This window comes from Crinia signifera, chromosome 1 (assembly GCF_055691185.1).
Source record: "Crinia signifera chromosome 1, ASM5569118v1, whole genome shotgun sequence".
NCBI lineage: Eukaryota > Metazoa > Chordata > Amphibia > Anura > Myobatrachidae > Crinia > Crinia signifera.
In genome coordinates, this window is record NC_139217.1 from 449369513 (window position 1) to 449382825 (window position 13313).

General features: G+C 44.7%; 1 protein-coding gene across 2 annotated transcripts in view; it reads left to right on the forward strand.

The window, feature by feature from the left end:
• Positions 1 to 13313, forward strand: part of RICTOR (RPTOR independent companion of MTOR complex 2) — a 121650-nt gene that overhangs the window by 68511 nt on the left and 39826 nt on the right. For both annotated transcript variants that reach the window (XM_083154466.1, XM_083154474.1), the window contains exons 10-20: positions 2578 to 2645; positions 6091 to 6173; positions 6382 to 6469; positions 7112 to 7202; positions 9513 to 9579; positions 9656 to 9736; positions 9997 to 10097; positions 10216 to 10381; positions 11170 to 11271; positions 12704 to 12750; positions 12865 to 13000. In XM_083154466.1, the coding sequence (XP_083010592.1) occupies positions 2578 to 2645; positions 6091 to 6173; positions 6382 to 6469; positions 7112 to 7202; positions 9513 to 9579; positions 9656 to 9736; positions 9997 to 10097; positions 10216 to 10381; positions 11170 to 11271; positions 12704 to 12750; positions 12865 to 13000 (1030 nt within the window). The remainder of the gene's footprint in view (positions 1 to 2577; positions 2646 to 6090; positions 6174 to 6381; positions 6470 to 7111; positions 7203 to 9512; positions 9580 to 9655; positions 9737 to 9996; positions 10098 to 10215; positions 10382 to 11169; positions 11272 to 12703; positions 12751 to 12864; positions 13001 to 13313) is intronic.

The following is a 13313-nucleotide window of genomic DNA, read 5'->3' on the forward strand; positions in this document are numbered from 1 at the left end:
GAACCTTGTCTTTACACATTTCTGCCAGTTATTTACAGGTAGTAACAGGTGCCCTGGCAGAAACACTGCCATCATAATGCACAGGCATTATATTGGGGACACAGCAGACTGGACAGAACAAGCTAAAAAAAAATGTAAAAAAAAAGATGAAGTAAGCATATCCTCTATATCCTCCTCACCTAAGTGTAACTGTGTGGGTTCCCATATCCTGTGGAAGGAGGTGGAATTGTAAAAAGTAGGTTTAGTGTTCTCTAGATTTCAAAATAGAACAGTTTGTTTTTAATTAATAGGATCTTCTAATTTTGCCTTTAGTGCTGAGATAGCACACCACGGGGTGTTGTATCATTCTCCTTAAATATATCACTCAGCTGATCTGGTGCCAGTTCAGACAGTCACTTCATTTTAGGTTTCCAACATATTTATGTGGTGCATATTATCCTGTAACTTGTTTGTGAAATTTTTTTTTTTTCCTTTATTATTTGTATCTATCTATCTATCTATCTATCTATCTATCTATCTATCTATCTATCTATCTATCTATCTATCTATCTATCTCTCTTTACAGAAAGAGAGAGGGTGGGCCCCCAGCTGCTGTGGAGTTACACATCCCAGTATGCCCTGCTACAGTTAGCACATTTTTTGGCAGAGCACGAACACACAATGCAAATGTTGTTTTTTTTTTGTTGTTGTTTTTTTCTAAGCAATCTGTTGAGATCGTTTACAAATTAAGCACAAATCTATCCGTGTGTACACCCCATGGCGATCCGCGGTCCAGCTCCTCATCATTGCCTGCTCAGATCTTAAGCACATGAAGTCAAAATAGATCATCTGCAGGCACATAAAGAACAATGAGTTAGCACAGATCGCTCATACACCCATTGCTACGTGTGTAGGACGATCTATCCCCCAGGAAGCTCTACGGCGATTTCCCTAGCCTACATGTGTCTGCCCCTTTAAGCCCCATACACACTAGACCAGGGGTAGCCAACTCCAGTCCTCAAGAGCTACCAACAGTTCATGTTTTCCAGACCACCTCACAGGTACACAGGTGCACTCATTACTCACTGACAAATTGCAAAAGATCCGCAGGAAGAGATAATTACTTACTGTAACTTGTGATTCTGTGAGGCGACCTGGAGAATTTGGTAGCTCTCGAGGACTGGAGTTGGCTACCCCTGCACTAGACTATTCTACTAATACAGAGTTTTTTATAGCTCACCATAACCTGCTGAATAATACCCTTGGCCTTCATCTGGCCTCCAGCAATGTGTGATAGGGTGACCTCTGCTGGCCATAACAGTGATGTGTATCCCAAGTGACACGGTTTCAGGGCAAAGTGAATTATTATGCATTTTTATTTTGGTTTAGGCAGTATGCAAAATTCTGTATACACAGTGACAGTGTTATCAGGCCGTGGGGCAATGCAGAGTGCAGATGGGTCACACAGAGCTCTCTCCGCTCTTGTCAGATGTTTCATGCACTATCTTGCTTTAATGCAGATTGAGGAACCAGGCCGAGGCTGGTGTCACCGCCAAGGTGACATAATGGATTTTCACATATATTTGTGGCTGTGACCGAAAGAGTCGTCATTAACAGTTACAGTGTAAAGCGGGAGCACTGCCTGTCCTTACTGATCTGCTGGAAAGTCTCACATTACTTAGATAAAAAGAAATCTCATCTGCTGCACCTAGAAATACTGATACCCCTGGCCAGGGCAGGGGATGGTTTGCAAGTTATTGCTTTTATGCCAAGTACGGATTCCTCACTGTATAGTGTCGTCTTGGAGATATTTAGGAATAATACTTGCAGTAATAACACCATCACTCCTCACTTATACAGCTTTCACACTGCCAAAACTTCTTAAAAACCGGTATTTTGAAACGGTATTTAAAACAGGTCTGAGCCTTCACACTGCAGTAGATTACCATTTTAAATACCGTTAAAGTACCATTCACATCAGTCAACCCGTTTAATCCCCTGAACACGTTTCAAGGCAGAATGCAGGGGACAGCCTATCACAGGTCTGTAATCTGTTGTTTTTACTAAATACCGTTTCAGAGCCATTCTCACTGCATAAAAAATGTCTCTGAAACGTGTAGGACTCTGCTTGTTAAACGTTTTGAAATACTGGTTCTCTTTAACCGGTAAATGAACTCTGGCACTTTTCCCACTGCAGCCTTAAATGTTTTAAAATGGGAAAAAAACGGCAATATACCGTTTAACAAGTGCGGTGTGAAAGGGGTATTAATAACATTTAAGATTTTATATTCAACATGGATTTTTCAAACATATATACTAACACCGGTGCCATCTTACTACTACTACTACTATTATAATTATTTTTATAATATGAAAGCTACTATTTTCTTATAAAGTTTTTCCAGAGTACCCTGTACAGTGAAAATCTCTGGCAATGCATTGTTTATTATACAGCGACTTCTCATATGCAGTCCCATGACATGCTGTTTGCAGATCCCAAGGTTGCCTTTGGAAATATAATTCTTTATGATCCCATCCACGCTTTGAAATGCTTAAGTGTGTGTGTGTTCTAAGTTTTCTTTTTTTTTTTCTTTTCAGAGAGGACAGAGAGGCCAGATTCCAGGCAAGCAAACTGGGAATTGTAGCTACATTTCGATCGTGGGCAGGTTTGTGCAAGTCTGACATATTGCTGTGGTGTAAATTACATTGTTTCATTCAAATCGTTAATACTTCTCTGCATTGCTGATTGTGTGAATGTAAAATTTGGACAGATTAAGGGGGTATTCAATCTGTTCCAATATTTACCGACTGGCATAATGGTATATAAACATAAACAAAACTTAATTATTGAAGTTTCATGCGATTTTAGCACACCCCACTATCCACGTTTAGCACACCCCCACTATCCACATCAGCCCGAAGCGTGGCAAGCGGACGTCCTCCCGACTTGGTTATCCCCCCTACTATCCACTTCGGCGTGGAGTTGATTTTATAATGTGTGGCGAGCCACCGAGCCCGAAGCGTGGGGAGCGGACATGTAAATTGAGCCCGAAGCGTGGCGAGCGTACGCAGAATACACATCAAGTAATCAGTGTCCCCTCGCGGGGCGCGCTACGCTCGCCACGCTTCTGGCTCATTTTCCGCGTTTCCTTGTGGGGCTCGCTGCGCTCGCCACACTATAGAATCCGCGCAGATGTGGATAGTGGGGGTATGAACAGGTCAGGAGGACGTGTACCGCGTCCCCTCGTGGGGCTCGCCACACTTAGGGCTGACGTGGATAGTGGGGGTGTGCTAAACGTGGATAGTGGGGGTGTGCTAAATCACATAGCATGCGATTTGCATGCGATGCGATCCGCGGACAGTGCCGCCTTGAAACTACACAAGTACCATCGCATCGCATGCGATTTACGTGCAAAGCGATCCCAGTGCGGCCGTGAAACGACACCAATACCAAAAATTCTATTTTCATGCATAAACTCACTAGACTGTATAAGTTCCCGGATAGGGCTGCTGTTTTGGATTTGTATTAGTCTGCCCCTGGCAGGTGGGAAAGTGTCCCCGGTTAACTGCTGGCTTTCGGAGCTAATTGGCTAGCCCCCGGGGGGGATCAATTAGCCATGGTTCTTTACCTTGGCTAACTGGCAACTGTCTTAAGGTGGCCATACATCAGAAAGATATTGTACCCAATCATACAATCTCAATTGATTGTAAACAAACCTACAATCATGCAGCAGATGGATTGTATAATGGATTATGGGTAGATTGTGTGTCCAAAAAACGCCAAGGACTGCCGGGTATTTCAAGGGAAATTGTACACAATCATGAGCGCAATCGATCTTAAGATCGATCTTTCTGATGTATGGCCAGCTTAGTGTTACATTTAATGTTGTGTCATTTGTCAGTAGCCAATGACTGTGGCCCCTTTTGAACTATAGATTTAAAGCGGCATCAGAACCAAATCCTAAACCCGGTTGGTTTAGCAATTACCTTTGTTCCCGTTTTTAAATTCATTGGTCAAGCTTCGCCGACTTTCATTCACTCTGGGATAGTAATCAGTCCCTAAATCTCGATGATCTGTCATTAGCCGACATCGATTAGTTAAATGCCTCGTTCTGTTTCTTTCTTACAGAAACAAGTCATTAATATGTGTTAGGTTGCTGTATATTTCTCCACCAGCATCGCAGCCTATACTGGAAATCACCTGTTATCCTTTGGAACCTAGTTTGCCTTTTTTCCTTTCTAAATTCTGAGATGTGATCTGCACGGATTTGACTCCTAATAGGCTAAATGTAGAAACATCTTGTAAAGTCAGTAGTTTGTTCCCTATCTTCCTGTATCAGATTGATGTCCTGTGTTTTCTGGGGAAGAATCTTGTTCCCTGCTGTAGATGAATCCAGCCTTGGATGTGGCATTAAAGCCATTTGCTTTTATAAAGTGGCAAATTGATACGGCTTTGTTTTCTTATTTTTTGCATTGTAAAGTGCTTTTTCTCACTCAGATGACCTTAGATCAAGGCACTACCATTACTATCTCTTATATATTTGGCTACATCTGTCACTAAAAGTGTGTGAGTGTGTCTGTAACGCTGGGTGGAGCCTCTGACTCACATGACAGAGCGGCAAAATCCCCCCCTCCCGCGACTCGCGGCACCGCCCCCACGACTCCCGCGATTCGCGGCACACACCCCCCGCGACCCGCGATTCGCGGAAAAACTCCACCCCCCACCCCGCGATTTGCAGCAAAACACACACACACACACCCCCCGTGCGCGATTCGCGGCACCCACCCCCGCGACCACCCGCGATTCGCGGCAACCCCCCGCCATTCGCGGCACCCCCCGCTACCCCTCCTGCGATTCGCGGCACCCCCCCACGATTCGCCGCAACACCCCCAGCGACCCCCCTCCCGTAATTCACGGAACACCCCCCAACGCGACCTCCCACGATTCGCGGCAACCCCCGCGCCGCCCCCCCTCCCGTAAATGTCAACATTTACATGTGTTGACCTTTCTGTGTTTATTCTTTCTTGTGGCAACCCCCCCTCCTGCAATTCGCACTAACCACACCCCCCCCCCCACGTGTGACCTCCCACGATTCGCGGCGACCCCCCCTCCCGAGATTCGTGGTCGCGGCAACCCACCGCGACCCCCCCCCCCCTTCCGCGATTCCCGGAACACCCCCCCCCCCATATGCCCACACACCACTGTCACTTCCCAGCCTCCTGTTTTCCTGTGTCGTGACCTCCGCCAGTGGGGAGCCTCTGACTCAAAAACACCCTACTATACTGTTGCGCACACACACACCTAAACAACACGCACACACACACCCCCAAATGTCACTGTACCCTCCACACTATCAATGTAACCGCTTTTTAATTAAACAAAACAATACACACCCCCTTCCACATCATATGCTCTCTATTTAACACATTTCACCTATAACTCAAGTTGCAATACAGGCCATCTTTCATACAATTCTAACCATCTTTCTCATATACAAATGTTCACAAATTAAGGGGGCGCAGCCCCTTACGACGGTGTGAAGAGCGCCCGTAGGGTGCAATGATTCACCTAGTTTTAGAATCTAGGGCTCTATAATAGAAATCGAGCTAATTTGAAAACTTTTTTTTAAAAAACTGCCCCATTCACTCGCGTGTATGTTCTATGAGAGTAGCTATGCTTAACCCTGTGAGTGCCAACATATGTGAGAGATGTGCACAATATCCACTAAAAATAACCCGTAGAAAGTTGGATTATTTTCATTTCATGTTATTTTTCCTCAAGTTTAACTTGTTATTGGAATCCAGCCAAACGTTCTTCATCTAATAGATCAGTGCTTCTCCACCTCGGTCCTCAAGTACCCCCAACAGTGCACGTTTTCCAGATCACCCGACAGGTGCACTCATTACTCACTGACGCATTTTAAAAAGATAACAGGTGGAGCTAATTATTTCACCTGTGATTCTGTGTCAAGACCTGAAAAATGTAAACCGTTGGGGGTACTTGAGAACCGAGGTTGAGAACCACTGTTTATAGGCTGCTCCTTCTCTTCAGGTCTTTAGTGATACATAGATATCTCCTGCAACTAGCATGTGTTCTGTGTTACTTTTTAGGTATTATCAGCCTGTGCAAGCCTGGAAACTCCGGCATCCAGTCTCTGATAGGTGTTCTTTGTATACCAAACATGGAAATACGGGTAGGTGCAAGCGGAATGTTTGTTGCTGACATATACTGTCAGCCAGTCACTTTTTTACTTCTTATTACACAACTGTCCATGGTTTAAAACTGTCTATTTTAAAACATGTATATGCTTTATATAGGGATTTATCCTCATATTAATGAGATGTCCGTATCACACTGTGTAAGGTATGTGCGCTGATTGTGTTGTGTTCCTTGTTGTACAGCGAGGTCTTCTTGAGGTACTGTATGAAATATTTCGCCTCCCTCTTCCGGTTGTAACAAAGGACTTTATTGAGGCTCTGCTAAGCGTAGGTGAGTACAGCAGTGACCCTGCATCTTCTCTGCGTTCTATTGCTATGAAGTTGTTAGTAGAGACCATGGTTGTGTTTTTTTGACCTTTTTATATTTGATAACGTGTAAATTAGCAAATTCATTTCACACCGTTCTTCATCTCATCTCGTGGCCTTGGTGCTTCTAATACCTGGCAACTTAATGCCGTACCATAGTCTGCGGCTTTCTGGTTTTTTTTTACCCCTTGCTACTCAGCTCTGGTGGGCAGTACCATGCACGTATCGATGAACTCCTGCAGATTCCAGCTGTTTCTTTTGTGCCGGAGAAGCCGGCAGACTGTTTTGCCAGATCGCTCTTAATTAAAGTGTCTGGACGGGTTCCTCTGTACTGCGGCTGCTGGTTGCTGCTGTATAGTGACAGCCACAGGCCTGCGGAACTCCTTTAGTTTCTCACATAAAGCAGGGTGTGAGGCTGCTTCCTATAATATTAGCAAGATGGAATTATCCTTCAACATTCATGTAACCTAGTTTATTGTACCTTTGTAATTTGTTAAGAAAAAGCAGCAGTTTCTCTTTTTTTAGTTTGTATTGTATGTACAAATGACTGTAATAGAAACATTGCTATTAGGCACCTACGTTATATCATTTGTGTCCATCATTTCAGACCCAAGTCGCTTCCAGGAGGCTTGGAGGCTTTCAGATGGATTTGTAGCGGCAGAAGCTAAAGCAATCCTTCCACACCGGGCGCGATCAAGGTTTGTAGTTGGGGGCAATTCTGTAAAGCAGGGGTGGTCAAACCGGTCCTCGTGATATACGAACAATCCTCGTTTTCCAGATCACCTAGCTGGTGCATAGCTATAGTCACTACTAACGGTCACATGCCCCAGATCACCTAGCTGGTGCACAGGTGCAGTCATTACGAAGTGTCACATGACCCAGATCACCTGGCTGGGACACAGCTGTAGTCATTACTAACTGTCACATTTTCAAACCTGCTGCATTCATTCCTACTATAGATCCACAGGTTGCCTGGGACACATGAACTGTTGCTAGATCTTGAGGACTGGTTTGGCCAACCCTGCTCTAAAGTCTTTGGGCAGAGCTGGAAGGCTGGAAAGGGGTTACCAACGTAGTGGTGAACTAGGCGCGTGATATTAGTTGTTTATTTATTTCCAAGGAGCAGCTGCTTAGTAGTGGTTATAGCAGACCACTATGGTTTTATACAACAAAAAGAACAAGCAAGGAAGCAGCGCTCGTATATTGGTTACAAACACATTTACAAGGGATTAGCTCGGCAAACATAACACCTTTTATTAAAAACAATTTAAGAGTACATATATATAATACCACATATAAATGAATGGCAGTTAAAAATACCCTCACTTGTTTTATAATTGGCTTTGCTGGCTGTAGGAGTCCTCTTATGTTGGCTATATATTTGCCATGGATTACAAAGTTGGTATCATCTCACCACAAATGTTTGAAACGGGTTTTCCAATTTGGTCCAATTGTCCTCTCTATGGTGCGGGTGTGCAGCGATGGTAAATCGCCGCTGGAGGAATATCAAGACCTTGTGGGGCTTCCCGAAATTGCAGGTGGTGTCCTTAGATGTGCTGGAATGAGGATGGGTACTCTTTCAACTGCCAGTTGGTGGTAGCCATTTTGGAGGTTTTCCCACGGAGTATTGGCTGCTAGAAAGTATGCCAGATGTGGGGTGACAAGTAGAGGGTATCTTGAGAGCTCAACACCTAGATACCCTCTACTACTCCAGCGGTGATTTACCATCAGTGCACACCCGCGTCATAGAGAGGACAATTGGACCAAATTGGAAAACCCGTTTCAAACATTTGTGGTGAGATGATACCAACTTTGTAATCCATGCCAAATATATATATAGCCAACATAAGAGGACTCCTACAGACAGCAAAGCCAATCATAAAACCGGTGAGGGTATTTTAACTGCCATTCATTTATATGTGATATTATAGATGTTCTTTTTAAAAATATTAATAAAGGTGTTATGTTTGCGGAGCTAAATCCCTTGTAAATGTGTTTGTAACCAATATACAAGCGCTGCTTGCAGGGCTGGAAGGCTGTTGGCACTTGCGGTAATTTGCAGTGTGTGGTTTGTTAATGAGTACAGGAGGATGGATAAAAAGCGTAAGCTTAGCGTGCAAGTGATCACGACCCTGCAGGTTAGGTTGTTCATTTAAGATCTATACGTATTAATCTGTTAGTCTAAAAATAAGTTATAGAGGCACAGGAGACACGTTCTAGGCTTTGTTATACAGTCCTAATGATTGATCCGTATCTTGTATATAAAAAGGTCTTTCCTCCTGTTTGAAGCCTGCTGCCCGCAACAGTTTCATGTGATACGTATATTGGTTACAGTACCGATGTTGGAGACCAAATTTTCTGTAGCTTATTAAAATCATGTAGTGTAGATAATGCGTTCTAAGTCTTTCTATGCGGTCCCCATAGAGATTTCATTATATCGATGCCTGTATTAAAATATGATGCATCAGTCACATTTCTTATATGCCTAGGTGGTGTAGACAGAGATTTTACGCGAATCAGTACATATAGTTATCGGCACGCTATCGTCAGTCCCACAGTTCAGTTTGTTCCCCGTTGGATACTTCTAGAAGGTTCAGTATCGTATTGTTGATTATTTTATTTGCTTATGTGACATCTAACTGATGTTTAAAGGCATCAGTCTCAACTGTCCCCAAACGCGGTCTTCAAGGCACCGTACCGCTCCATGTTATATGTATATGCATGCTTGGCCACAGGTGACTTCATTAGCATCTCAGTAAATTCGATTTAATAATCTGTGCTGAGCCATGGATATACTTAAACCTGGACATGAGGACCACATTGGGAATCTCTGGGCTATCTCAATGCGCTTATTTAGATTGTATATGTACCTATAATATTTACTGCACTCGTTTGTTTTCCTGGGCTGCGTTTTAGCAGGAATAGCCCACATCATTGTCTATAGATATGGGAAATGTAAGGAATCGATTTTCGAATCTCTACCCAGTACCTGAATCTTTGTTTTCCAGGCCCGATCTCATGGACAATTATCTGGCCCTAGTACTATCTGCTTTCATTACTAACAGTCTACTGGAGGTAAGCTTGAAACAAACGCGAGCTGCATATCGAACCTATGTTATGGACATGGTGTTAAGCGTGTGACTTTACATAGGGCCTGGTGGAGGTGATCACGAGCAGCGACGACGATGTGTCAGTCAGGGCCACCATCATCCTTGGGGAACTCTTACACATGGTACGTGAGCTTTATCAGTCTCTCCAAAAACCACGTACTGTATGTGTGGTGACCCTGTAATGTACGTCGGTGGATATTGTGACATACACCAGTAAGCCGTCCTCTGGAATTGTCAGCAGAAGGAATACATTGAGGTGACTACTAGTTGGCACTGGTGATTCTATCTCTTACAGTCCCGTGCCGGATGGGGTGTTGTAATAGCAATGTAGCGGGTATACGGATCTCATATTTGCTTTTTTTTGTTATTTGCTCTTCCATAGGCCAACACAATCCTTCCCCATTCACACAGCCACCACTTACACTGCTTGCCAACGCTGATGAACATGGCGGCATCATTTGACATCTCCAAGGACAAAAGACTGTGAGTGTTATAGGGTTAGGAGCAGCAGGGAATAGCTGGGTTTGCCTGGTGATCCTGTAGAACGTACGTGCTGATTTACTCATCACTAATGAAGGTATAATGTCCATGGTGTTTGCAGACGAGCTAGCTCGGCTTTAAACTGCTTGAAACGCTTCCATGAAATGAAGAAACGGGGCCCCAAACCGTACAGCCTGTACCTGGACCACATTGTGCAGAAGGCAATCACTACCCATCAAAAAAGGGATCAGCACCTACGTGTCCAGAAAGACATATTCATCCTGAAGGCAAGTCTGCGTACGAATACCCTCAGTAGCTGGAGGGCTGCTTATTATTACCCACCCCAGCATTAGGGGCTCATCCATAGTTCCGCCTGACACTACTGTGAAAGAGGGAATTGCTATACTTGTCTGTTTGTAAGACTTTAAGCCGGGGCTGGCCAGACCGGTCCTCGAGATCTACCAATGGTCCACGGTTTCCAAATTACCTATCTGGTGCAAAGCTGTAGTCATTACTAACGATCACATGACCCAAATCCCCTAGCTGGTGCACAGCTGTAGTCATTACTAACTGTCACATTCCCCATATCCTCTAGCTGGTGCACAGCTGTAGTCCTTACTAACTGTCACATTCCCCATATCCTCTAGCTGGTGCACAGCTGTAGTCCTTACTAACTGTCACATTCCCCATATCCTCTAGCTGGTGCACAGCTGTAGTCATTACTAACTGTCACATTCCCCATATCCTCTAGCTGGTGCACAGCTGTAGTCCTTACTAACTGTCACATTCCCCATATCCTCTAGCTGGTGCACAGCTGTAGTCATTACTAACTGTCACATTTTCAAACCTGCTGCATTCATTCCTACTATAGACCCACAGGTTGCCTGAGACTGTTGATCTCGGGGACCGGTTTGGCCACCCCTGATGTAAGCAATCAGATAATACTTGAGCAGTATGTGTGGATAATTTGGTTTTGGTACTAGACTGTTTCACTTCCTTTAATTGTTCTGTGGGTGTATTACAAGAGAGCAGTGTTCATCTTTTTAACGCGCTGTTTATTTGTGTTTGTGTGTAGGATACAGAAGAAGCTTTGGTGATGAATCTGCGGGACAGTCAGGTCCTCAATCACAAAAATAACCTAGAGTGGAACTGGAATCTCATAGGGACCATTCTTAAGGTCTCTGTTCTGTAACATGTTTTCATGAATTTCAGGTTTATTGTAGGTCTGGTATAAAGTCATTTATTTACACTCAGTGGCCCCTTCATTAGGAACACCTGCTCACTAATGCCAATATCCAATCAACCAATTATATGTTAGCGACTCTATGTAGAAGTGCAGGCAGACAATGTCGGACGGTTCAGCCGCTGGTCAAGCCGAACATCAGAATAGTGAGAAAAGGTGGTTTTGACCATGGAATGATTGCTGGCGCAAAGGGTTATGGGTCATTAGGTTGACACAAGCAAATGTACTTTTTTTGGTGTCTGTTGACATATGTCGACATGGACAACATATAAGCTCGCCATGCTTCGGGTGCGGTGCTGAGCGCAGGGTATGGTAAAGTGTGCCGAGCGACTGGTATGGTAAAGTGTGACCAAGGGGGGGGGGAGAGAGAGGAGGAATCCACGGTTAATGAGACTGATCAGAGGAGATTGGCCAGACTTTATAAATCTTGACAGTACCTCGGATAACGATGCATTATGATAATGACAAATAAGGCTCTTTAATATCTATTTAATGTCACAGCTGTCCTGAGTAATGACCCTAACCATGTGCTACCCTCTACCATGTTTTCATGGGTTAGAATAAGGGAGGCCAATCCCGGGATTTGGGATTGAAAAACTGTCAATCCTGGGATTCCGGGATTGGCCTCCTGATATGCCCAATGGTGAATTGGGCATAGCCATAGAGAAAAGGTGCGGAGGAGGCAGGTAACTCTTTATCCGGGTAGACGCGGTGGCGTGGGAAACAGTGTGTGGCTGCGCAGTGTGATGTGAGCTCTAACATCACGCTGCACAGCCAAACAGCCTTGTTGCCAGGCAGCACAGCGTGATGTTAGAGGTCACGCTGCGCAACCACAGTGTGTTCCCACGCTGCCGCGTCTGCCTGGACTCCGAGTTACCTACCTCCTTCCCGGCCTGCTCAGTGCTACACTGGAGGCGGGGATCAAATGCGCATGAGGATTTCTATCCTGTAATCCCTGGATTGGAGGCTCCAATTCGAATCCCGTCCAAAAATTCCCGGGATCCCGCCGATCCCGGGATTGGCATACCTAGTAGAATCTGCAAAAAATCTGTTTCCAGGACCTTCTTAAATCCACGGCACAAATAATTTGGCCTGTTCTGGGGTAAAAGTGGGGATATACCCCATACTAGAGAAGTGGACCTAACAAAGTTCCCACTGTGTACTGGTGTCTCTCCCCCCTGTGCAGATTCTTCCCAGTGTAGAAGTGTCCCCTTGTGTAGCCATGAACGTGCAGAAGCCTTATTCAATGTATAAATCCGTGGCACTTTTAGACTGCGTATATATTGCTCGGATGAGGGAATGCCCTTATTGTACTCAGCATGATGCCTGTAAAATATCCTAGTTTTAAATGATGTTTATTTTTCAGTGGCCGAACGTGAATCTGAGAAACTGTAAAGACGAGCAGCTGCACAGGTACAGAACCGCATGTCCTTTCCTATGTATCTGGGCGCATTGCTGCGCTGCTGGGTTACGGGAGATAACCTCTAGAGCAATTAATTCATTTCTGTTACATTCTCGCTGCTAAAGGTTTGTACGGCGGCTACTGTATTTCTACAAGCCCAGCAGCAAGCTCTATGCCAATTTGGATTTGGACTACAGTAAAGCCAGGCAGCTGACTGTTGTAGGATGCCAGTTCACAGACTTCCTGCTGGAGTCAGAGGAGGTGAGTCACAGTAGCATAGAACACACAAGACTAAGCTTACATTGCACCTTTAGTCCTGTTCTGTAACAAACTGATGTCACTTAGTGGTCATCTCCGTTTAAGGACATTCAAGCCATAGTTTGTTGAGCTACAAGTCCCGCCTGATTACACTGTTACTTCAAGGTCTACTCTCATTGGCTGGTCTGTAGGCGCATTCCATATTAGCGACACAGAATGCTGTTTTTAAGAATTGGGTTCCAGCCCTCCGCATGTCCAGTGTAGGCACATTGAGATCGGACCTGGAGGGAATCTAGCAGGATCTCTCCGGGCACCA